The 27,640-nt window shown below is 43.1% G+C and overlaps 1 protein-coding gene across 3 annotated transcripts in view; it reads left to right on the forward strand.

The window, feature by feature from the left end:
* The window catches only part of SEC16B (SEC16 homolog B, endoplasmic reticulum export factor), a 379,445-nt gene that overhangs the window by 132,693 nt on the left and 219,112 nt on the right, over positions 1–27,640 (forward strand). For 2 of the 3 annotated variants that reach the window (XM_082265600.1, XM_082265601.1), the window contains exons 9-13: positions 8,013–8,148; positions 12,725–12,952; positions 13,283–13,380; positions 13,779–13,860; positions 22,659–22,776. In XM_082265600.1, coding sequence (XP_082121726.1) covers positions 8,013–8,148; positions 12,725–12,952; positions 13,283–13,380; positions 13,779–13,860; positions 22,659–22,776 — 662 coding nt within the window. The remainder of the gene's footprint in view (positions 1–8,012; positions 8,149–12,724; positions 12,953–13,282; positions 13,381–13,778; positions 13,861–22,658; positions 22,777–27,640) is intronic. The other variant, XM_082265602.1, reaches the window with a different exon arrangement.

Consider the following 27,640-nt stretch of genomic DNA (forward strand, 5'->3'; position numbering starts at 1 on the left):
CCCTGATTCCGGGTGACAACGACCCTTCTGGCAGTGCCACACCCTCTGACACACCAAGGCTAAAGAAAAAGATTTTATTATGGGAAATACTCCACAAAAACCAGCATACAAATTAACAATAGCAATGATAGATTGTTTTGTACAACACCTCAAGCAATGAGAGGACCTCTTAAAGTGTCTTGTACCTGATCCTTGAATCTAGTGAGGTCCTAACTAAAGGAGCAGTACTGGAAGCTAAAAGGTCTTTACGTCTCTCAAAACCCTTCCCACTGGCCAGTGTACTATTAAATGTTGGAGCCCAAAGTTCAAGCTTAAAGCGTAACTCCCACTTTTGTTGAAAAATAAACATTCATCTCTGGGTGATCAATGTGCATTGCAAAGATTATAACAGACTTTGTTGCAGATTCCTACCTTTTGTTATTCTGAAGAAATCGCTGTTTGTTCTTCTGTGCCCCTGTGCTTAGTGGGTCTAATGGGAGTGGTTTCATAATTATTAATCAGCTGTGAAGCTGCAGAGCACTAATGAGGAAATCTGCTGGGCCTGCATCCCTTTAGATGTGTTCCTAATGGGAGTATCTCACCAAAAACTTACCCGGGAAAGTGAAGGTTTTACCTCCTTAATGGCCAGGCCATAACTGCGTTACTTTAACTGAAAATTGCACGGTCGTGCGATGCTGTAATATAATTGCTATCCTTTTTTCCCGCAAATAGAGCTTTCTTTTGGTAGTATTTGATAACCTCTGCGTTTTTTATTTTTTACGCTATAAACAAAAAAAGAACATCAATTTAAAAATAAAAAAACATATTTTTTACATTCTGCTATAAAACACAACCATCAAAAAAAATTTTAAAAATACATTTTTTCATCAATTTAGGCCAATATGTATTCTGCTACGTTTTTGGTAAAAAAAAAAATCACAATAAATGTATATTGATTGGTTTGTGCAAAAGTTATCGCATCTACAAACTAGGGAATAGATTTATGTCATTTTTATTTATTTATTTATTTATTTTTACTAGTAATGGCGGCGATCAGGGATTTTTAGCAGGACTGCGACGTTGTAGCAGACAGGTCGGACACCTAACTGAAACTTTTGACACTTTTGGGGGGACCAGAGACATTATTACAGTAATCAGTGCTATAAATATGCACTGTTACTGTACTAATGACACTGGCAGGGAAGGGGTTAACACCAGGGGCGATCAAAGGGTTAAGTGTGTCCCTAGGGGATGCTTTTTAACTGTGTGGGGGGTGGACCCACTAGATGAACATAGAGATCTGTGTTCCTAAATGGCAGGAACACAGGATCCCTGTGTTCATCTCTGATAGAACGGCGGTCTGCCTTGCTTACATCGTTACATTGCGATCGTGGGTGGCTGACAGACATCGCGTCCACCGGACCTGCTGATTGCCTCCCCCTCTAGCTAATCAGCAGTGCGCATGCACTCCTACTGGTTATTACACTAAACAGCGTACAGGTATGTCGTTTTGCTTAATAGAGCCGACCTGCCACAGTAAAAGTGCCCATAAGAGCTGGGGGAAGAAGAAACAGCAGCACATTGAGCTTTCCAGTAAAAGACTGTGCATGTGTCAGGACAAGTCTGATCATTGGGGGAGAGCAGCATAGCTAGAGAACTGACCACGGTGTGTTCTCCTGTCAGTTTTTAATAGGTAAGCAGAGGGACTGGCAGGAACACCAGGGGTTTCACACAAAGGAAGCAATACAAAAAGAACAGGATACTTTTTCATACAAGCACATGGTACAGAAGGCACATTGAAAGGATAGGAAATCTTGGTTTTAGGGAGTAAATATCCAAATTGTATCACAGGAAGTCAAAGTGCTGCACTAATCACAGATTAAATGAGTGTTATTTTACAAACACAACTAGAAATAAAAAAAGCTCACAAAACCAAGTGCGAAAAAAATAAGCACAAATAATTTCACAAATCGTGAAAAAATTGTATAAATCATGAACAATAGCACACACACAATAAAATGTGAAATAACCCTATGTGATCAAAAAGTAAGCAATTGGCAATACCGTCCATGTGACACTGACATTGCAGAGATACAAATAATGAAACAAAACACAGCAATTACATAAATTGTGAAAAATTGCATAAAACATAAAACTTTGCTCTGTGGGGTAACTGCTCAGAGATCCACACCACTCCACTTTCATCATCCAATCCACTTTCTGTGAGCCCAAGCCATTATGGACACACCCCTTTGGGGGGTTTGTCATCACACCGATATGGACTAATAGCACTTTTAACCACTTCTGGACCGGAAGCATTTGCCCCCTTAATGACCAGGCCATTTTTTGCGATTTGGCACTGTGTTAATTTAATGGACAATTGCACGGTCATGCGACACTGTACCCAAATAAAATTGATCTTCTTATTTTCCCACAAATAGAGCTTTCTTTTGGTGGTATTTGATCACCTGTGTGATTTTTATTTTTTGCGCTATAAACAAAAAAAGAGCGACAATTCTGAAAAAAAAAAAAAACAAAAAAAATATTTTTCACATTCTGCTATATAACATTCCCCAAAAAAAAAAATTTCGAAATAAAATTTTTTAAACATTTTAGGCCAATTTGTTTTCTGCTACATATTTTTGGTAAAAAAAAATAGCAATAAGCGTATTTTGATTGGTTTGCGCAAAAGTTATCGCGTCTACAAACTAGGGGAAAGATTTATGTCATTTTTTTTTTTTTTTTTTACTAGTAATGGAGGTGATCTGCGATTTTTAGTGGTACTGCGACATTGCGGGGGACAGATTTGACCACTGACATTTTTGACACTTTTGGGGGGACCAGTGACATTACTACAGTAATCAGTGCTAAAAATATGCACTGTTACTGTAATAATGACACTGGCAGGGAAGGGGTTAACACAGTGGGTGATCCCCCCGCAGGGCACAGTCTCCAACGCTCCGTGTAGGGCCGAACATTGCTTTCAAGAGGGCAAGTTGCTCTCTCACCCCCAATGGGCGCAGAAATACCCGGACTTCAAGCTTCGTTTCTTCAACTACTTACAGCTCAGGGACTTCCTACTCTGCACCCCTGATATTTCCTGCTGGTCTAGGGCCCTCACCCCCTTTGAGACCCTGTGCAGATCGTCAGACCCACAACGACATCTCATCTCCCTATTGTACTCCCTCCTCTCCCTGCAATTACCACCTCGCCTCGTCCGGTTACGGGCTCAATGGGAGGAGATCTCGGCCAAAACCTTGTCGGATGATGACTGGGAGCGTATCTTCTTTCACATCCACAAGGGATCCAGGAACGTCCTCACCCAGGAGACTGGTTTTACATTTTTCGCACATTGGTACAGGACACCGGAAATTTTACATAAAATGTCGGCCGACCTCTCCTCCCTATGTTGGCGCTGTCAAATTCATACCGGTTCCCTTCTGCACATCTGGTGGGAGTGCCCCCGGATTCAGCCCTTTTGGAGGACGGTACACGACATTATAACCCGTATCACTACCTTTGCACCGGATCTCAGCCCGGCACAATTCCTCCTTCATCATTCTTCCCTCCCCCAACGGACGTACAGGAGGTCCTTGGTCTTCCATATGATCTCTGCCGCCAACATGTGCGTTCCATGTCATTGGCTCTCCCCCTCCCCACCTACTGTAGCTGACTGGCTGCGGAGGGAGGGAAGGATTTCCCATATGGAAGATCTCACTTTTCAAGCCCTTGACACTCCTTCCAAATTTTATGACATTTGGGCCCCATGGATTGACTTCGCTGCCTCAGACGAATACCGTCGCCTGATGGCCACATAGTCTGCCCTCTTATTGCCACACCCTACCTGCTTCTCTGCCCAGTTCCGGAGGAGTGTACCCGCACTCCTCTTCTCCTTCCCTCCCTATTTCCAGTCTCCCTTCTATTCTTCCCACTTAGTCCACCTTCCCTGCTCCTCTATCCCCCTTTTTTTTTGCTATTGCTCCCTTCACATGCTGTCTCATGACGCTCCTGGCGTCAGCCTCCCCCCCATGCTTTTCCTTAGCCTCCCCTCTCCCCTACCTCCTTTTACCTACCGCACCCATGCTCAGCGAGGAGCAGTCTGTGCGCATATGTGGATAGTGCTCCCCCGGCCCTGGACACAGCGTGTTCCCCCTGGGGGTGTCCGCTCCGGGGGTGCTCCCTCCAAGAATATCATCTTATTGCCTCCTGGCCGCCCCCATCCATGTCTCTCCAGATTGATGGGTCAGAATTCTCTCCTTTCCCCATAGCTGCTCTACCCAGGAGGATCCCAATACCCCTCTTGACAGCACTTAACCCCATTACACACTTGTTTTGGCCCATGTGGCTGGGGCCCGTGCCCGAGCCGTATCGGCCCCTCCTAAACGCAATGTTATACTGAATTCCTGGCCTTGTATTTTACATGACCGGGTCACACTTGACTTGTCTATGTTTCTGTATTTACTGCATTTGGCATATTCCTGCTCCTTGGTACAGTCTACCGTGATTTCGGATGTGTGTTATTATTTGTATTTGTATCTGCTGACTGTGCCATAATGTTATCACTTGTCAATGTTCATTTCTATTTTTCTCAATAAAACGTTTATTAAAAAAAAAAAAAACACAGTGGGTGATCAAAGGGTTAAATGTAAGCCTAGGGGAGTGTTTCTAACTGTATGGGGGCGGGGCTTTTGAAATGATCATAGTGACCTGTGATCCTACATAGAAGGATCACTGGCACTCTGTGATCATTCCAGAGAGAAGAACGGTCAGCTGTGTTTACAACAGCTGACCGTCCTCTCTCAGTGGGGAACGATCGCGGGTGCCTGGCAGCAATCGGAGCTGCCGGCCCCATGCATTGGAGTCCCCGCTGCCGAGTGAGGGTGGGAGCACGGCGCCGGCGGCGCACGCTCGCCCCCTTGCTGCAGGCACGTGACCAATGTACAGTTACGTCGGTTCGCGCAGGAGGGGCTGCCTGCCCAAGAGTAATCACCATCAATGTTGAAAGTGAACAGTAAAGCCTAGTACACATGGACCGAATGTTCGGCGGCAAAAGAAACAGGCCGACCTTCTGTATGTGTTTACGGCAGCCGGTTGGACAGAAGCCGGACGTTCGATTTGGCATGACCAAAAAAGGTCTGCCAAACGGCTCCTGATCAGCGCTCTCTGTCAACATCGCTCTCAGCCAATGTGTCAGAACACAGTAGCACAGCAGGGGAGATCGCTGCACTAACATCGCATAAATGGAGGACCTTTTAGTTTTTTTTTATTCAGCCCTGCTGGGTTGAACGAAAAAAACCCGAATAGTGTGTACTAGGCTTAAGGACCTGTGATATCGCGTGACCAGCTAGATAACTGCAGTTATGTAGAACATGCTTTATAAAAAATAATATGAAGATTGAGGGGGGGGGGTTAGGAGGGTCTTGCTGAACATGGAGTTGGGCTTAAAATGTTATATCATTTATACAAAGACTTTAAGGGCAGCTTAGATTAAAAAAAACGTTTGGTGTGGCCATTGGTGAGCTGAAATACCAGTCATCTTTTTATATCTTTAATATCATCCTTTGAATTGTGGTTTAGCTTGCTAGCAAAGAAGCAGAACTAAAATCTGAGTTTTGATTGGATCCAGCCCTTGGGATACATTATGCCTTTCTTGCCAGTGTAAGCAATACCAAAGACAACTAGTAGACATTCAGACAATATGTTACCGTATATGTTACCATTTTTCCTGGTGTTCTCCTTAAATGAATACATTTATAATGTGCATGTAAATTCATTCACCAAGTGACAGTTTCTAAATGCAAAAAGAGCTGTATTTGACCTTTTTTATTTTCAATAAAATAAGGGTAGAATATAGAATATAGAATGGTTTGCCAGTAACTGGTTCCACATCCTTGAAAATGGAGAAAACAAAAAATTGTGTTAAATGTACTAGTCAAAAAATGATTACATTTTTAAATCCTCAGACATCGTTCACCAGCTTGAAAGTAGATCTTAATAATGACATTTCTGCGCAAGAATGCCAGTAAACACTTTGTTTAGGGATTACGCGTTTTGTGTGGGAAGAGATGACTCTTGACTGTCTGAAGTGGTTTTGTTGCATATTTGTCATTTGCAAATGTTGCCATGGCTTATTTGTTTTTTGAAAGATGTTTTCTGTGTTTGTAAAGTAGAAAATGTTCTTTAAAATATATTTCCTTTAGGAATAAGACAGACCTAATCTTAGTTTAGTGGGTAGGGTTCAAACTCATCTTCACAACTGTCTTTGGCACAACCAAGAAAATACTCCTGCTTCTTGTCACAGGGGTGGGCAACCAATTTTGCAGATACAGTCCCCCATAAACAATTACTTTAAAAATGAAGGTCTGAAGGCATGGACCATGGGGTATGTACCTGGATAGAAAACTGGTTACAGGGGCATGTCCAAAGGTTGGTGATAAATAGTGAGCATTCAGAATGAGCTGGAGAGGTAAATGGGGTCCACCAAGGATCTCTCCTGGGACCAATTCGGTTTAATTTATTTATAAATGATATAGAGCATGGGATGAATAGCTCAATCTCAGTGTTTGCTGACAATACAAAGCTAAAGGGCAATAACGTCACAACCAGATGTTGAAACCTTACAAGAAGACCTAAATGAAATAATGAATTTGACAACTACAGGGTAAATGAGGTTTAATGCTGAAAAATCTAAAGTAATGCATTTGGGTGCTAAAAATACAAAGACAAGTTACTTGCTAGGGGGAGAACCCCTGGGGAATCCAGGATGGACAAGATCTAGGGGTCCTAGTAGATGACATGAAATGCCAAGCTGCAGCAAGTAAAGCCGACAGAATATTAGCATGCGCTAAAAAGGGGATTTACTCTAGAGATAAAACGATAACTCTCCCACTCTACAAGACTCTAATCTGGCCACATGTTAAGTATGCCCTCCAGTTCTGGGCACCAGTCCTCAGGAAGGATGTGCTAGAACTGGAGAGAGTCCAAAGAAGGGCAACCAAGCTAATAAAGGGACTAGATGACCTCCGCTATGAAATATTCCAAGCATTAAACATATTCTCTCTGGAGAAGAGACACTTGAGAGGAGATATGATAGCAATATACAAATACCTTACTGGTGACCCTAGCACCAGTAAGGTATTTTTCCTAGGGGAAAAACTTTTCATGGGGGGGGGGGGTAGTTTAAAAACACAAGCAGCCATTCATTGAAACTGGAAGAGAAGCGGTTTAACCTTAAACTGCATAGAGGGTTTTTTAATCTCAGAGTGGTAAGGATGTGGTATTCCCTTCCACAAGCAGTGGTATCAACAGGGAGCGTCAATAGTTTAAAAAAACTATTAGATGGGCACCTTAACGATCGCAACATACACTGATATGGGAATTACTATTGACATAAACTCACACAGACAGGCACGCACGCATGCATGCACCACAGGTTGAACTGGATGGACTGGTGTCTTTATTCAACCTTACCAACTATGGAACTATGATATATGCTGTATGTATATATATTTTGGCGGTGAAAGGTGCCACATCTGAAAACTCATAGATAACATACCATAGACAATCAAATATACAGATTTTGAAGACATTGGCTTATTATTATTATGGTATATTATCTACGGGTATAGTTAAAAAACAAAGAATATGACCTTCACCAAACATTGGTGATAGATTCACCTGCAGTAAATGTTTGGTAAATGTCCCATTCTCTGATTTATAAATATGTCCCTAAATTTTGTATGTATTCCTGAACTAGACAATATATCCTTTAAAATGTGGAAAGACAGAATGGTGTAACTTCATAATTTGGGAGAAAAGGTAAGTTAAACACTAATATATTTGTAAATTGCGGGCCATTATGGTGTTGCATTAAAATATTATAATTTTGTTTATAATACTAGTTGAGCACAATTTCCCAATCTGTCTTGGATGTCTATTTTCCTTCATAAAAAAAAAAGTTGCACAATTAACAGAAGTGTAGGCATGCCCTCTGGACTTAAATTTCTCATTCTTTTGCTCTTGGCATCCTACAGGGAGGATTTACATAAAGTCGATGTAATGAACTATTGCCAGCAGAATGCCAGCCAATGCCTGCGCTCAGGGGGCCCGAGGAGCCGCGACGACGCTCTGCTCTGGCAGGTGCTGCTGCAGATGTGTCGGCAAAATGGGGTACGTCGCATGAAACACTACAAATCGGCCTCCCATTAGCGCCGAACAAATGTCGCTTTGCAACATCCACGGAGTGCTGTTTCAACCTACATTTATAGCGCAGTCGATCATATATTATGTAAATATGGTTCTCCTTAATTAACATTATGCAGATTCCATTTATGCAATGTGGGCTTCAGCCAACAGTTCTGGCTTACAGTAATTAATTGCTTTGTTTGCATTACAGCGTGGAGGAGATTGGAAAAATTAAACTGACGATTGGTTTTTAGTTAATGTTTAACGGATGTGGCATCTAGTTTCTATCAATTTTTGAGCCTTTCCAGTCCATTTTATTGTTAAAATTTGAAATAAGGACACAGTTTATCGAAAATAAAGATCAGCTTGAAACACCTTCCTGTTTGTTGAGAAGCAGGAGAGCCACAGGTGAATGCTAGTACATTGATCATAGCAAACATTTATTTCCTTTTCATGAAAAATTAAAAGGTAAACTAAGGCCAAATATCCTGCCCACCAGTGTTAATTTTCACGTCTAATTTGGATTTAGTTTTAGTCATACTCTTTTGGCATGAATGCCATTTTTGTTTTAGTTGTATTTTAGTCGACTAAAATCTCCAGAACATTTTAGTCTACTAAAATCGAATGGGTTTAGTTAAATTGTAATGCATTATATAGGCATGTCTCTAGAATTGCCAAACTCATTATGTACAGTACCTCTAGAGTAAGAATCTAATAACATGTTATCATTCATGGTATTAAGGTTTGAACCTGCACTACAGACACAGATTTATCTGTTGTGATGTATAACGTTTTTATAAATAAAACTAAAATGAAAATATTGTTTTTTGACAAACTTCAGAAGTGCAGCTTTAAAATATAAAAAAATCCCCAAAACTGTAAACTCTATTGCCATTTCACATATAACCTGACTATATTACTAATATTAAATATAAAAAAAAAAAAAGAACATTTTTTTTTCTCAGCGGTAGATGCCCCCTAACTTATTCTTATGTGGCAGTGCAGTGTTAATTTTGATGTCAAATTTGGATTTAGTTTTACTCAAAGTCTTGTGACTAAAATGCCATTTTAGTTTTAGTCATATTTTAATCATCTGAATTGTTTTAGTCCTATTTTAGTTAACTAAAATAGTGTTAATTTAGTCAACGAAAATATTTTTGTAGACGAAATTAACACTGCAGGCCATCACTCTGGACCCCGTTGCACATAGCCGCCATGATGCCCTGTGCTGCTGGTTTAGCGATTCGTATGCCATAGACGAACATATATATATATATATATATATATACAGTATATATAGTCCCGGAGTGACTATTCATCTTAATGCTTGCAGGGGGAAGTGCTCATTAATCAGCGCAGCAATGTGATCACACTAACCAATGAGAAGCTCCTCTTTCTCCTGGGAAACCTTACCAAAAGACAAAGCCTTAGGCCCCTTTCACATGGGTGCACCGCCCAACGGAGTCCGTTCTGCTCAGCGGGGATCAATCCGACGATCCCCGCTGAGCAGGCGGATGACAGCTCTGTCTCCACTCTGTGTGCAGAGACAGAGCTGTCAGATCCCCGCTGTCCTCTATGGGGAGATGGGATGAGAACGGACTGCCTGTCCATTCTCATCTGATCCTCCAGACGGATGGAAAATAGGGTTTCCATGCATCCGGATTTCGCAGACAGGATCAGATAGCAGCGGAGACATCTCTGCTGACACCCGCTGCCCCATAGGGATGCATGGAGCATCCGACCAGGTCCGCCTGAAAAACTGACAGGTGGATCGGATCGCCCGTGTGTAAGGGGCCTTAGATGTGATTCTTGTTTGTGAGCATGGTCTCTCTCACTCTGGGGCTGTGTATGGACTGCTGCATGGGCATCATGGGGCTATGTGCAGAAGCTGCATAGGGGTGGCTAGAATATTTAGTTTACCTTTTTATTTTTTGCGAAAAGGCGAACTTACCCTTTTAAGAAATGTGCAGCTGCTTGCCTGTAATTTCTGTAGGATTACAGTGTAATAAAATGGATCTTGCAGTAAAATGCAATACCTACCTATACTTCCACCCACTGCCCTCTGTGTAGAAATTTCCTGTTAATAGTGAAGGTGATGTCACACTCCTTCTGTCAAGATCTTAGGGAATACAGAGTAGTCGAAATCTTGTGAGGGACGCTCTTGCAAAGGAATCATCCCAGAAGAATTAGGCTATCAAAAGACAGCCCTGTGCAAAAATGTGTAATCTATCGTAATATTAGTGCTGTATGTTGCAAAAAATATATGATAAACATTTCTATTCAATATACATTATAGTGCAGATATCAAAGTACTGTTGTGCAAAACATATTGATCCAATAATAAATGTAAACAAGTTGTGCAATATAAAATTAAGTACAAAAGTCAGTGCAATTCATTTATAATTAAACAGTCCCAATATAAAAAATCAAGGTGAAATTCTCTTTCTTTTTTTATTTCTTTTTTCTTCCACCACCAGTGTACTAAATGAACTCACCAGAGATAAATGCTAGTAATGTTATAAACCAGCTAACAGCACATTCCCCTCTGGGAGTAACGATCTGCAGACTCTGCAAATTCCTCTTAAAACTCTCACGGCCGCCAATTTATACATTCCGGTGGAAGAGAGAAAAGCTTGCATAGTGTGAAATCATTAAAACTTTTTTATTTATAAAAATCAATCCTGAAAACTCACATTTCCATGGGACCTCGCTGATACAAGTGTAACCAGCATAAACATAGAACCAAGCTTGCTGCCGTCTCTGGAGGATGTCAAATGACGAAACACATAGGGTGGGGCATGGATGTGACATTACCAAGCACTCCGAGTCTACTCTTGCGGCCAGGAATAAATGAATTGCACAGACTTTTTATTTAATTTATTATTGCACAAATTGTTTACATCTATTATCTGATCAATATGTTTTGCACAATGGCAGTATGTGGGCATATTGAACTATATTGTATGTTGAATAGAATTGTTTAACATATATTTTATGAAACATACATCACTAATATTAGGATAGATTACACATTTTAGCACAGCGCTGTTATTTGATAACCTTATACTTTGAGTTGGTCTTGTTGGATGTTCCAACAAGACAGCGACAGTGCTTTGATTAATTTTTATTTATTTCTTATTTTTAACTCTTTTAATTTTGATTTAAACACACTGTGGCACAGTTAAAAAAATCCGCTTGAAATCTTCCCAGAAACACTGCAATGTTACACCCAGAGAGGCAGAGGATGGGGGTAAGATATATATATACATCTAACTTTGTGCTTTTCAGATTAATTTTACAATCACTAATAGCAGATGATTTTTACGGAGGTAATGGGCTTGGACAGTATATACCAGGCCTTTGCGTTTTTGATGCCAATTAATAGAAAAATGAAACACTATTTCCATCTAAACTAACCACCTAAGCACAATGCAGTATAAACAACCTACTTTTCTGTAAAAAAAAAATAAAACGTTTTAATGTTGGTTTGTCTTGCTTACATCAATTGGGTTAATTCCCATGGGATTCCATTCCCATGATCAGCAGGTGAAGGGGTGCAGGCTGTTAGCATGCCCATCCAGCCAAAACATGTCAGGGCGTGGTTTCTTGGAGCTGAAAACTGATCCTTATACACAGACTATCAATGTTCTCCTTTTCCTTTAGACTAGAGTTTTTCTGCAAAAAAGTAATGTGCAGTAACCCCTAAAAGCCAATAATCAGCCGTCTTTTATGCCTCTAGGTAAGAAAGGATTTTCACTTCTGCATTTGGATATCAGAGATTTATATCAGAGAGTATTTAATGGAAATAGTTGTCAGGTGCTGGTTAAATGTAGACTGGTATAAGCGGGTGAAAAGACAACACTGGCTGCACACCAAACATTTCTTGTGTAACTAAAATGTAAGTAAATGTGACGCAATTCACCCACAGATGGGATTAATCTCTTTGTTATGGATTTTCCCTGGAGTCAGGACAAGTACCCAGTGAACAAGCCAACTCTGGGGCTTGAGAACAGCACTCATTATCTTTTCTGGCTTATAAAGGCAAATATAGGCTTACTTGGCTCTACACTATAATTACAGGATGGGGTAAGGATAAAGCCTGGTACACACGTAAAGTTTTTTTTTTTTTCATTCAACCCAGACAAAACCAGACAGATCACTGTACTAACAAGCGATATTGGTGTGGCCATCGACCCCTGCTGTGCATTTGTGTTCTGACAAGGAGGCTATCCCCCCTCCCCCCAAGAACACACTGATCAGTGCTTGCAGTCATTGGCTGCAAGCGCAGATCCGATCCTGGGTTTCTAGCATGTCCCTTTGACAAAAGACAGTCGTTAGACCAGCTTCTGTCAGATAGCTGTACATGCTGACTTAATGTGAGCAGGTTCTTGTTGAACCGGCTGATATTCGGCCCGTGTGTAACCACCCCTATTTGACCTATTACCTTCGCTACCCCTTATATATTGCTCTCAGTTATTACAAATTAATGTATATAATGGAAGTTTTTTGATGTAAACAGATTTATTTGATGCCTTGTTTTATTGTGTATGAATTTCTTTAGTGTATTGCTGGAACAGATGTGGCAGAGCTATTACTACAAGACTGTAAGCAGGAAAGGTACAAGAATGTTCAAACAGACAGTGACTTCATTTCTCTTATGGAGGAACCACTTCTCATACCTGATGGTGCTCAGGTAGATCTTCTGACCGGAGAGGCCCCATCTGCTGCCGAAACCTCTGCTCGGGCTGTGGAGAAGTTCACAAAGCTGTTGTTCCTTGGCCGCAAAAAAGCAAGTTGCCCATCCTCGCAGTATAGGCAATATCTTCGATTCACACTCTGTATCAATTTCCAGCTTCTAACCTCACTTTTTGCAGCCAAGTCTGCCTTGATGATATTCTGTTTATGGTTTATTACTAATTGGCAAGCTAAACCTTTATTCCTTGTTATTGCAAACAATCTTTCCTGAACTTTCTTCTAGTCTATGTAATGTTGATCTGTAAGACTGAATCTTAATCCATATGACTATCTTTTCTGATCTTTCTTACTGAATCAGCTCAGTAGGCAGTTAGATCTCAGTAGTATGTTTCTGCTAATTGTATTTGTCTTGTGCAATACCCAGGAGGCTCTGGATTGGGCTATGAAGAGTCAGCTTTGGGGTCATGCACTGTTCTTGTCGAGTAAAATGGATCCTCGGACATACAGCTGGGTAATGGCAAGGTAAAGGGTATTTAACAAATCTGCCATCATCCATTTTTACTAACAGCTACAGACATGAAAGAATAAATATAAGCATCAATTTAATAACAGGAAAGGGGAAATGATTAACATGTCATGTGGAGAAATTAGTAGGAAATTCTCCTAATTAGAACTAAGAGACAGGAAGAGACTATAAGGCTGGTGATTACTTGTAAGGAGTCTAGTTGAATGAGGACAGATAATTGATTGGACATCAACTGCACAGAAAATGATTGAATAAACATTGCAGTCCAGGTTGTGAATTGATCAGGCATTACTTGCTGATAGGCTTAACCTCTCAGCATGTTCTATCTTATCCCATTTCCTCCTCAGTATGGATGTTAATTTACTACTAATAACGGTTTTGATGCTGTTTTCAGGTTTACCAGCACTTTGGCTCCCAATGACCCTTTGCAGACACTTTTCCAGCTTATGGCCGGGAGAATACCTCAAGCAGCAACAGTAAGTAAGCCATTTTCTTGGAAAGACATCAGGCTGCCGATGCCATGATTATATCATTCCATTCCATGAAGTAAAATTATGTAAAAAAAATAAATGTGTATTACATGTATATCTATTTTAAAGATCCAAGCACTGGAAATTTAGGTGATTACCTAGAATGCCACCCCCTGGAGAGGGCAGCATAATGGAGTGGAAAATGGCAATCTTACCATTAAAGTGTTAGGGGAAAATGAAAATAAAAAGCATATTTAGTGCATTCCTGCAATACATCTCCTCATGTTTTATCCCTCACAGACCCTTATAAATACAGAAAAATACCCATTGATCTGCCAGAAATGCATTCAGCTACCAAAGCCTGTGGTGGGCTAATAACACACACTGTGCACTGTGGTGTCAACCCTGCCCAGTTTTCATTTGCTAAACTACTCAAACTCACACACTCCCAGCTCTCATTCTGCAGTCCCAAGATAATTAGGAGGGCAAATTAGACTCCTTGAGATAACGCAGGGAGTATGTAGGACAGCTGAGAATTTTAAACATGGGCAACAGGTACAAATATTATTATTATATCTCAAGGGAAGGGTGTACAATGCCATATCCCAAATAATACTGGAACGGCAAAAAAGGAAACAGGGGACTTTAAGGGTGAGCTGTGTCTGGGTGGCCAGTGACAGTCCTTGTTTCCACCCTGAGTGGCCGGTATCCGGCCCCCCACTCACCTACCCATTCTTTTCCCCTTTTTTCTTTATAGATTGTCTGTGGGCTTGGTGTTTAGACCCTGGCTGAGGGCTCCCCTTGGAGAGTCAGCAGATATTATATAGGTGACAAATGCAGTGATGCTTCCACGGTGTCCCTGATGAAGCAGTTTTGACTGCGAAACACGTTGGCACGAACAAGTGTTTTTTTTTAGCATCTAGTAGTCCATTAATGCATTTGTACAATTTATTTCATATGTAATATTTATGCAGTGATTGTACTCTACTTCACCGCTTTTTAATGTGATGCACTAAACTTGAATTTTATCTACAATGTGTCACAGGTCATAGAACCATGCCTTTAAAGACCCCTGTTCCTAAAAAAAAGAAATGTCCTTTTTTGCTGTTCCAAACATGGGCAACAGGTATTTCAGCCCATATGTAATATTTATTACAGGTACTTATATACTGTAGCACCATCAAGTTATGTGACACTTTTACACACATATTTATATATATATATATATATATATATATATAATATAATATATATATATATATATATATATATATATATATAGTATCTCACAAAAGTGAGTACACCCTCACATTTTTGTAAATATTTTATTATATCTATCCATGTGGCAACACTGAAGAAATTACACTTTGCTACAATGTAAAGTAGTGAGTGTACAGCTTGTATAACAGTGTAAATTTGCTGTCCCCTCAAAATATCTCAACACACAGCCATTAATGTCTAAACTGCTGACAACAAAAGTGAAAATGTCCAAATTGGGCCCAATTAGCCATTTTCCCTAACCAGTGACATGAGACTCGTTAGTGTTACAAGGTCTCAGGTGTCAATTGGGAGCAGGTGTAATAAATTTGGTGTTATAGCTCTCACCCTCTCATACTGGTCACTTGAAGTTCAAAATGGCACCTCATGTCAAAGAACTCTCTGAGGATCTGAAAAAAAGAATTGTTGCTCTAGATAAAGATAGCCTAGGCTATAAGAAGATTGCCAAGACCCTGAAACTGAGCTTCAGCACAGTGGCCAAGACCAAACAGCGGTTTAACAGGACAGGTTCCACTCAGAACAGGCCTTGCCATGATTGTTCAAAGAGGTTGAGTGCACATGCTCAGCATCATATCCAGAGGTTGTCTTTGGGAAATAGATGTATGAGTGCTGCCAGCATTGCTGCATCAAATTGTTCTGCATGGCTGTCGTCCCAGAAGGAAGCCTCTTCTAAAGATGATGCACAAGAAAGCCCGCAAACAGTTTGCAGAAGACATGCAGACTAAGGACATGGTTTACTGGAACCATGTCCTGTGGTCTGATGAGACCAAGATAAACTTCTTTGGTTCAGATGTGGTCAAGCGCGTGTGGTGGCAACCAGGTGAGGAGTGCAAAAACAAGTGTGTCTTGCCTACAGTCAAGCATGGTGGTGGGAGTGTCATGGTCTGGGGCTGCATTAGTGCTTCCGGTACTGGAGAGTTACAATTCATTGAGGGAACCATGAATGCCAACAGGTACTGTGACATACTGAAGTAGAGCATGATCTCCTCCCTTCGGAGACTGGGCCGCAGGGCAGTATTCCAACATAATAATGATCCCAAATACACTTCCAGGACGATCACTGCATTGCTAAAGAAGCTGAGGGTAAAGGTGATGGACTGGCCAAGCATGTCTCCAGACCTAAACCCTATTGGCCAAGCATGTCTCCAGACCTATACCCTATTGAGCATCTATGGGGCATCCTCAAACGGAGGTCTCTAACATCCACCAGCTCTGTGAGGTCATGGAGGAGTGGAAGAGGACTCCAGTGGCAACCTGTGAAGCTCTGGTCAACTCCATGCCCAAGAGGGTTAAGGCAGTGCTGGAAAATAATGGTGGCCACAAAATAGTTGGATGGATGGAGGGCTGGTTGGATCGATGGATGGAGGGAGTGATGGTTGGATTGATGGAGGGAGGAAGGATTAGATGGAAGGAACAAGAGATGACTAGATGGATGGAGGGCTGGTTGGATGGATGGAGGGAGGGATGAATGAGGAAGGGATGGTTGGAGGGATGGATGGTGGGAGGGATGGATAGAGGCAGGGGCAAACAGGCAACTTTCAGCCCAGGGGGCAAGTACAAACCAGAGGCCCATGGTGCAGTGACTCGGCCCCCCTCCCACTCCCCCTCTTCCGGTCCTCCTGTTCTCCATTTCAAGCTGAAGCTCTGCTCCAGCAGCTCTCTACTTACTGGCTTAATCCGGGTTCCCGACCTGGCCAGCAGGGGGCGGTTGGGGGGAGCTGGGACAACTTGGTTGAGGCTGGCCAGTGGAGAAGAGTCTCCAGTGGTGCATGAAACTGGCCTCTGCTCAGACACAGTTTACCTCATACATGCTGGGGGAGGCCTGCGCTTTGTCTCTGTCTTCATCCCGCGCTCAGTAGGTCAGTGGTGGAGCTTTTTACTTTTCTTCACCAAGAATCCTTTAGGCATATCTGTGGCAGAAGCAGTGCAGCCTTTTTACAGGGCATCAGAGTGGCCCAGGGGGCAATTGCCCCCCCGGCCCAGTCCTCCCCTGGATAGAGGGATGGATGGAGGAAGGGATGGTTGGATGATGGAGGGATGGATGAGGGAGGCATGGTGTGAGGGATGGATGGTTGGATGGATGAAAGGAGGGATGGTTAAAAGGATGGATGAATGGAGGGAGGGATGGTTGGATGGATGGAGGGAAGGATGGTTGGATAGATGGATGGATAGAGAGAGGGATGGGTGGAGTATGGAGGGAGGGATGGATGGAGGATGGAGGGATAATTGGCGGATGAAGGGAGAGATGGCTGGATGGATGAAGGGAGGGAAGGATGGATGGTTGGAGATAGGGATGGTTGGATAGAGGGAAGGATGGTTGGATGGAGGGAGGGAGGGAAGGATGGATGGAAGGATGGAGGGAGGCATGGGGGGATGGAGAGGGATGGATGGAGAGAGGGATGGATGGATGGATGAAAGGAGGGATGGTTAGAAGGATGGATGAATGGAGGGAGGGATGGTTGGATGGATGGAGGGAAGGATGGTTGGATAGAGGGATGGATGGATAGAGAGAGGGATGGGTGGTGGATAGAGGGAGGGAGAGATGGATGGAGGATGGAGAAATAATTGGCGGATGAAGGGAGGGATGAATGGATGGATGGATGGATAAAGGGAGGGAAGGATGGATGGTTGGTTGGAGAAAGGGATGGTTGGATAGAGGGAAGGATGGTTGGATGGAGGGAGGGAAGGATGGATGGAAGGATGGAGGGAGGCATGGGGGGATGGATGGATGGAGAGGGATGGATGGAGAGAGGTATGGAGGGAGGGATAGAACACACACATCCTGTCCTGATGCTGCTCTTCTTTCTATATGACACAACGTGAAAACCTCTCATTGCTGGCAGAAGCTGTTTCTGGTCACCCTATACTATATGTAGGAACATAGTCGTAGTCATTTGCTTCCCCCCTAGTTGGACTACGGACTATGGGATGTGGAGTGTGCACAGAGCTGTGCATGCACTGCTGCACTGTGCACAGAGCAATAAGCATGCACTGCTCATTCTAAAAAAATGAAAGTGAGGGAGAGCAAAGAACAAATTAGAGGTTTGGGAGATCATACAAGGATGTTACAAGGAGGCAGAAAAAACACAGAAAATATTCCATGAAAAATAGATTATGGGCTATTAACCAATTCAGCTCTCAAAGGTTTACCCCCCCTTCATGACCAGGTTATTTTTTTTGCGATATGGAACTGCATTACTTTACCTGACAACCGTGTGGTTGTGCAACACTGTACTCAAATAAAATGTATGTCTTTTTTTCCCACAAACAGACCTTAGAATGTGTGAAGGTAAAAAAAACCTTGAGCCCTTACAACCACTTTAAAGTTTGCAGTTCACAATTAAACAACAAAAAAGTTCAAGTGATCTGTTATAGTAAACATATGGCTGAAACAACACCATGATGATTTTGATGACAGAATCTTCCAGAACCAGTTGCACTAAATGGGCAATTTGATCAATAACCCTAGGTTCACACTGTGGCCGTTTTTAAATCGTGCGAGTTCAGCTGAACTTTGGGGCCAATTTGACAGACATCTATGTCTATGGAAATCGCCACCCCAAATAGCCAAAAGTAGAACTACTTTGGGGAATCAGTGCGGCACCACAAAGTCGGCTTCGCACTGATTCGGATGGTGCCATTGCCAGCAATTATCTCCAATTTGACATGCAATTTGACATGTCAAATCGAACCAATGTGAACGAGGGCTAAATTGAAGTTTCATTAAAAAAGTCTTGTGAATTCCTTTGTAAAGTCCCATCAAACCTTGAGAAATCTTTCTCTATCTTTGTTGTGTTGAGAGAAGATTGTCTGAAATGATCAGATCTGTGATCAATTTTTGGTTTATCATTACTCATAGGGCTAGCATTAGTTTACTGCCAATTTCTATGCTTTCTTGAGTTAACATTTACAACAGTTGCAACATTTAGTGACCTTTCTGGTGATTTAATATTAGTATAAAAGCAGTACAAAATATATTTCCAAATAGAGACATTTGTAATAAACTAGAGTCTATTTTTCCTAGAAATTATGATTATGTAAAATCTTGGCGAAAGATTTCCTTTAAAAACACAATTATGTTAAAATGCAGTGTTTTAGTCTCAACCAGCAGAAATTAAATAATATGTTTTGCATGCCAAGCACCAAGTTTTGAAAATCCCAAGGTGACGAAAATACTCCTTAATTATATTTACTTGGCATGGCACTGTGGATAACACAGTTCTAAAAGTACATTGGAGCACAGATGGCAAACACATTAAAGAAAAGCCAAAGATTTTTGGGTTAAATTGAAAGGTTTAAAACATTGCTTAATATTATTTAGACTGAGAATATTAATCCATGTGCTGCTAAAAGCGCATTTTAGAATAGAAGAGAATAATCATTTAAAGTGCACCTGTCATATTAGATGCAACCATTTTGTTTACTGATCTTACATAGTCATGAACACAGGCAACTAGTTGATTAAAGCCCAATTGACGCCATCATGAAAAATACAGTAGATACAGTCCACAGTGTGCAAAAAGTAAAATAAGTTTCATACTGTAATTCATAGTTAAACTGCTCCCAAGCACTAGCCCAAAATCCAATTGCATGTAGAGTTAGAAGATGAAAGCAGCAGTCCTTCTATAGCAGTCCTACGGATAGTAAACCATTCCAAATCCAAAAATGCATTTCCTGATTTTGAGTTAGTATCAGCTTCTTGTTATCCCTTGAACAGAAAACAGGAGAACTCACACTGGATGAGGATGTGGTAATTAAATGTATTGACAAACCAAGCAGACAGAATGTGAAGCAGTGGTTGATCTCAGCAGTCAGCTGCCTCTTTCTTACTGCCCAGTCACAAACTGGGGGAAAGAAGGTGCACAATACACACAAAGGCAAGGACTGCACTCCGATGTGAAAAGAAACATGAATTTATTCACCACTTGTAGATCCATACACAACTTGTAAAATCACAGACAAGAACAAAATGTTGACGCGTTTCACAAAATTACATTTGCTTACTCATAACCACACAGTAAGCAAATGTAATTTCGTGAAACACGTCAACCTTTTGTTCTTGTCCGTGATTTTACAAGTCGTGTATGGATCTACAAGTGCTGAATAAATTCATGTTTATTTTCACATCGGAGTGCGGTCCTTGCCTTTGTGTGTATGGTGCTGCTTAAAGATTACGGATCTGACACGCAGATGATGAGTATCTTCACCTGAGCCTTACTTTACCTGTCCTGCTTTTCAGTCTTTCTCCAGGAAAGAAGGTGGCTTAGCTGTATGGCAGTAGAGTAAGGTCACCAGACTTTAAAAATTAAATCCGGGGACACCTTACTGACCACACCTACTTTTATTAGGGGTGGGGCAGGGGTAGAACAGCGGGTGGGGATAATAACGGCATGCGAAGCGAACCAAATGTTGGGTGTGACCAAATTGTGCTAAGAGACCTAATGGGGTATGGTTTATTAATACCTTAGCCTACTGTACACTGAGTTAAGAGTGCAGGCCCAGATGTACACTGCAGGTCATCATTTTAAGCAAGGGCAAACATCCATATTCTTACCCCCGGAAACGAAGACCGCTTAGGCCAAGAAGGGATTAAAGTGATTGTAAAGATTTAATTTTTTTTCTCATTAAAATAAAAAACATGTTATACTTACCTCCTCTGTGCAGTTGGTTTTGCACAGAGCAGCCTGGATCCTTCTCTACTCAGGTCCCACGCCAGCGCTCCTGGCTCCTCCCTCCTGTCGGGTGCCCCCACAGCAAGCAGCTTGCTATGGGGGCACCCGAGCCAAGCTGCTACTCTGTGTGTCTATTCACACACGGAGCCCCGGTTTGGCCCCACCCCCTCCATCTCCTGATTGGCCCACTGGCTGTGATTGACAGCAGCGGGAGCCAAAGGCTGCCAATAGCCAATCAGGAGTGTGAGTCTCCAGAGAGGTGAGGCTCTTGTGGACATAGAATGCATGAAGGTAAAAAACCTTGTGCCTTTACAACCACTTTAACTGGGAAGACCATGCAATATCAACATGTCATATCATCAATAACATAGTCACAGATCAGCAGAAAGGACAAAAGAACCGCTCCAGTGATAAGGTAATCCCAACCATCAAAATAAGGTGCAGCAAGGATCCGAAGTCCAGGCAACTATAATGTATAGAGAGAAATAGCCGCACTCCAACTTGAAGGTGAAAAATATAAAATCTGTTTTATTCGTATTCCAAAAGATAAAATCAATTCAAAGTGTATCCAGTAGTTGTAGTAGTTGTAGTAGTTGACGCGTTTCACGGATAAACGTCCGCTTAGTCGTAACCAGGTTAGGACTTAGCGGACGTTTATCAGTGAAACGCGTCAACTACTATGCGTTCATCTCTTGTCTCTGACTATATTATGGATACACTTTGAATTGATTTTATCTTTTGGATACGAATAAAACAGATTTTATATTTTTCACCTTCAAGTTGGAGTGCGGCTATTTCTCTCTATACATTATATCATCAATAACCCTCCCTTTCCATCTCCTGCTCTGGGCCAGTCACAAAATGCTTTCCTGAAAAATGTTTATCTTCTTTATAAAGTATATATATACATTATAATAAAACATTGTACATAGAAGTCTAAGGGAGGTATGTGTAAAAAAAAAAATTGCAGAGCCTGTGAAACTACATGCACATTTGTCTGTTTAAATGGGGCAAAAACAAATATCAGTAGGCTATTTTCTCTCCAGGTCAAATGTTCTTCATAGAATGAATCAGGAAAATACTGCATTAGGCTTCATTCACACTTATGCGACTTGTCATGTGACTTTGATCATCAAGGTTGCATGACAAGTTGCACCCCATGTTTTCCAATGAGTACCGTTCATATCTATGTGATGTAAAGTCGCAGTGACTTTAAAAGTAGTTCATGCACTACTTTGGTCAACTTTCATGTGACCTGAGAGCCAACGGCTTTAATGTTAACCCTCAAAAGTGGCATGAATGTCGCACAAGAATGTTTTACTTGTAACAGTTGTGCAATATTAGTGGTCAAAGCCAAAGTTGCATCCAAGTAGTAGCCATCCAAAATTACATCAAAGTTGCACTCCAAAGTCCTGTGACTGTGTGAATGGAGCCTTTTATCCACTAGATGGGACCATTGATCATAGTAAATAAGTATTTATTTCCTATGATCATCAGCGCCATCTAATGGCCATAATGCTGTATTTTCCTGATTCTCTGTATTCTGTATAAATGAAGCACAGTCAACCTGGAGAGAAAATAGTCTAATAACATTTGATTTTTCCCCCATTCACAAAGAACAAATAAACATGCAGTTTAAAAGGACGAATAGCTCTCTAATTTTACTATTAATACACCCCTAAGTGTCAGTGTGACAACCAGGAAACTAACATTTCCAGAAGATGTCAGCCTTTATATAGCTCAAAGGATAGTTTTACTTTAATGTGGCTTACTTAATATTGTCATAACCTTTGGGTGTATCTGTATAGCTTAATTATTTATTAACCACAATTTACTTACAATTTATTATCACAGTGCAGTGGGGATCCAAACTGGGGAGACTGGAGGCCTCACTTGGCTGTAATGCTGTCCAATCAGATGGGAGAACCAGAGGTGAACAACTGTGCTATTGTTACCATTGGAGACCATTTAGGTAAGAAAGTCGGCCTAGTGCTTTAAACTTTAAATAGCATTTCATCATTTGGGGTATGGCAGCCTGAATAAAACCAGTCTTATGCGATTTCCTACTGTTGTGGTTTCAGCTGTGGTTGTTACTATTTGGTGTTTTCCAGCTGTAAGCCCAACCTATTTTTAAAATTCTGTACTCTTGTGGCATGAGTGTCTGCACAGAACGAGAAGCTTAAAGAAAATATAAAAATGTAGTAATAAGAGGTTTATTTGCACTGTAATTCAAAAGGGTTTTGTTAAATCATGATAAACCTTTCAGGGTTCTCCCCCCCATGTAAAGTTTTCTGTGATCTACTGCCTCGCCTAACCTCTAGTTTTCTGCTTGCAGGCAAGAGTAATTGGCCATACACACTATAAGATTTTCTGAAGACTTTTTCCTTTAGACTTACCAAAACCATAGAATATGAGGTCAAACCTAAACACTTTCAATTTGTATGCAATCTGGCATGCCCTTGCACTACATAGAAAAGGTAAATCTGAAGGAAATCTAACCACAAAAGTTGGATAGTGTGTATCCAGCTTAAGTCTCTTTTAATTCTTACTCCCCCTAGTAGGAGAAGATTAATGCTTAGTACACAAAGGCCGAATGTCGGCAGATACCAGCCGTTTCAATAAAAACCGGCTGACATTCGGACCGCGTGTATGTCAGCTGTTTGTCCGGCTTCTGTTAAACGAGCATGCTATAAAACTAGGAGCCGACTGGCACCCGTTCAGCGCTGGCAGAGAACACACTAGCTCAGCGGGGGAGATCGCTGTACTAATGTTGGATCATTGGTACAGTGGCTCCAACCAGAACTTTTATTGTGTACCCAGCTTTAGTCAGGTTGCCTGTTTAAGGCATTGGTGGAGTCTTAAAGAGGGCACAGTTTGGAGCCCCAGAAGAGAGAACAACATAGAGACAGTTGGGTGGAGGGATTGGCATGTACTACAGAGCTAAGACCTAGGACTGAGATAATGTAAAGACTATCCAAAGAGTGCTGAATAAGTATTTTTATGCTCCCTACCTTCTTTCAAAAACCCAGATATGAAAATTATTATCTGATGAATTTTGCCATGGTTTGTATTTACCACTGGAATGCAATGTTCTGCAAAAGTTATGATCAGTACAGAAGTTATTTCTACAAACAGATACAGCTTTGTGAAGTTCTATCAGGAGTAGTGTAGAGTAAAGCCAATGTAAAACCTGGTAAGATCTGAAGTGTTCTGATGAGGAAAATAATCCTCCATGAGAAAACTCTCATGTTTCTCTTTCGTTCATTGACGGAAACAGCTCCTGATCTGCATAATCATTGGGTTATACTGCCCCTTACAAAAGTAGGACACTAGGCAGAAAAATATTCTGGCTATGCCTATGAGCAGTCCCAGGGGGTATACTCCCTCTCCCTGCTATAGGTACTCAGTTTTTTTTTCTGCCCAGTCAGGACTTAGGACCTAGTTCCTTGGGATCTCTGGTCCTGGCAAATTTTTCCTTTTAGATATAATTTTTTTTTTCTCCTGTTTTTTTCCTGTGAGATCTACAATCAACTGCCGGACTGGGTGGCAGGCTGGATAATCTAGATCCAGTGGTCACCCCAGTCTGACCAGCGAGCTAGTGCAAACCTCAGCTTCATGCTAGTTTGGTCGCGACATAGCTCCACTGGACGGGGCTGGCCTGTGAGTTAAACGCCTCCCGAGGTTGCATACGACCGGGTCTTGGCTCAAGTTGCAGCGTTCCTCCTGGTCGACAGCCCCCCATTTAGATGGGGAGGGGTTCTGTCTGGAGCGGTGCCTGCCTTGTTCCTGGTATGGTGACCTAGCTGTCTCTCCTCCTGGAGGGTTTTGGAGTGGACGTGGGCCCCTCCTGGGGATAGTCGGTCCCCCCAGCTCCCCTCCTTCCCGTCAGGCACCCCCCTTTCATCTGTCCCTCATCCTACCCCCTCCTCCACTTATGCTGGGGCTGTGTGGGTGGTCTGGTCTATCTCCTGAGGTGGGGGCAGGGTGCTATGCTGGTGATGGGGGCCAGGGGGGGTGCGCTGCTGTCGACCAGACGATAGGCTGTGCGGGGGGGGGGGTTGTACCTGGTTGGGGCTCCTGCTAGGGCCCCTCCTTGAGTTCTAGGGATCCACCATATTTCTGTTCTGTAGACTGTGTGTTTCTGTGCACGGCAGCCACAATTGTATAGTCCGGCAGCCATTTTGCGGTGGTTTGCCATTGAAAATAGTGGCGGCTATGACTGTGGAGCCCTGTGGGCATCGAATTCGGCGGTGGGAGCCCCTGGTGCTAACTCCTGGATCTTTTCACTTCCTGATCGTCTTGCGGGGAGTGCAGATTATCCTGGTGGCTGCAGATGCCTGTTTTTGCTGGGTGGTGAGTCTGGTGGGGTTCTTTCCCTTTCTGCTGAGGGTTGCTAAGTGCTTTGTACCTGGCGACTGGGTGGTGCTGCCAGTGCGATGGGGGTTGTCCCTTTGCAGTGTTTTTAGCCTGGTGACTCATGGAGTCTTTGGAGCACATCTCCCCACCTGACCCCCTCTCTGCGGTCCTGGGGTCCTTTGTGTCCCAGGTGGAGGTGGTTTTTAGGCAACGGGCTAGCGAAACCCCCCCCCCCCCCGCCTTCTCCTGCCTTATCTGTCTCATCAGATCCTGAATCTGATTTGGCCGCTGCGGACGTGGTTCACCCTGCTGGGTCAGATAGTGAGGTTGATTCCTCCACATCTGCAACAGCGCACGAAAAGGCTCTGGTGGAAATACTGATTGTATCTATATTTGAGACATTCCTTTTGGCACTCACAAGCCATCTAGAGCCGCAAAGGTGTTTCCTTTCCCCGCCTATTTTGACAGAATTGTCGCTAAAGAGTGGGGATGACCGAAGCGTCCCCTTAGGGTCCCTAAGCAATCTACTAGGTGTTACCCCTATGAGGAGTCCCTTATTAAGAAGTGGACTGGTCCACCGGTGGTGGACCCTCTGGTTTCCGGATTTAACAAGGCAACCATGATTCCGGTTGAAAAGTCCCCAACCTTTAAGGATCCAGCTGACAGGAAGGCGGAGGCTGTGGCCCGCAATATGTACGTTCTGGCTTGTTCGGCACTGAGGCCAGTATTCACTATTGCCCTGGTGTCGCAAACTCTAACCGAGTGGGCTAAGCTATTATGCCGTGACCTGGAGGGAGAACAGCTCCCTCTCCCGCCTTTGCTGAGCTGGCAGGCAAGCTGGTCCAAAGGCTGCAGTTTATCTGTGATGCCTTTTTGGATGCAGTTCCCATAGTGGCTAGGCTCTTTGTTTTGGCAGTGGTCCTTCAGCATGTCTTTTGGCTTGAATGCTGGTCTGCGGACTAGACTTCTAAAAAGTACTTGACTGATCTCCCCTTTCAAGGGGATACCCTGTTTGGTGCTACCCCAGGATGACATCATTAAAGGTCTCACGGGGGAAAGAGTACTTTTCTTCCGCAGGCTACTAAGGCTACCTCCTCGTAGATATGGGTCCTCCTATGCTCATAAGGAGTTTTTTTATCCCTCAGGGTCGACTGACAAGGGCTCGAAGCCTTTTAGGGCCTCTTCTGGAGGATCAAAACGAACCTAGTCTGGCAAGCTGAGAGCGGGCTTCTCCAGACCCGCAGACAAGGCTCCTTCAGCATCAAGGTGCACGCTCACCTGTATCGGGGGTGGGGGGACGTCTTTGTTGGTTTCCGGACCCGTGGATATAAAATTAGGTTTCACTCTTGACCCCCGGCAAGGTTCTTTCCTTCCAACTTGCGCCTGTCCCCGGACCGTTTAGAGGGTCTGTTTGGGGCTGTACAAGACCTGTTGCTTCAAGGGGTGATTGTCCTGGTTCCGATTTCGGAACGTTTTCAGGGTTTTTACTCAAACCTGTTTACAGTTCCCAGGAAGGAAGGCAAGGTGCGTCCAATCCTGGACCTCAAAGCGCTGAACTGCTTTGTGCGGGTGCAGAAATTCAGGATATAGTCCATTCGCATTGCGGTGGCATCCCTGCATCAGGAGGATTTTCTTGCCTCTATCAACATCAACATCAAGGATGTTTACCTTCACATTCCAATATGTGCCGGTTATCATGCGTTTTCCATGGGAGAGGAGCATTATTAGTTTGTGGCGTTACCCTTTGGTCTCACCTCTGCTCCTCACCCTTACTCCTCGGGCAGTAGCGGAACTATCAGAGTCGCAGCGGTCGCGCTTGCGACCGGGCCCTGGAGTTCCGCCACTGTGGGGGGGCCCGTCGGCCTCCGCTCTTCTACCGTGGGGGGCCCGCCGGCACCTGCCAGTTCTGGATGTGGATGTGCGAGTGAGAGCCTCCTCAGAATCAGTCTCAGTCAGAGACAGTTGTGCCGCGCGGGGGGGATGCTGTGGCCGGGCTGTCAGGAGGAGGCTGAGCTGAGCTCTTACTGTGATGAATGAGAGAGCCAGCCAGCCAATCCATGTAGAAAGCAGGGAGTAGAGAGGCGGAGTTTCACAGACACTGGAGAGTCAGCCGTCCAGAAGGGGGTGGATCTCTCCTCCACATGTGTGATTCACAACATGCATCCCTGATCCCTGGACTGTGGAGGCCGTTTTCGTGACCAGTGAATGAGGGGAATCGACTAGTACATGTAAGTGTCAGTGACAAATTGCTAACTCCACCACTGATCTCAACCACCACCATTGCTGCCTCTTACTGATCCCACACTACAGATTTCATCCCTATCCCATTCCCCCCCATCACTTCTACAACAGAGATCCTTGGTGTGGGGAGGGGGGGGGATGGGTGGAGATGGGATCAGTAAGAGGCAGAGGTGGGGGAGGTTGGCACCACCACTAATCCCACCCCTCCTTAACCACTGAACCCCCCCCTCACCACCATC

This window comes from Pelophylax lessonae, assembly GCF_965119305.1.
Source record: "Pelophylax lessonae genome assembly, chromosome: 8".
In the NCBI taxonomy this organism is placed as follows: Eukaryota; Metazoa; Chordata; class Amphibia; order Anura; family Ranidae; genus Pelophylax; species Pelophylax lessonae.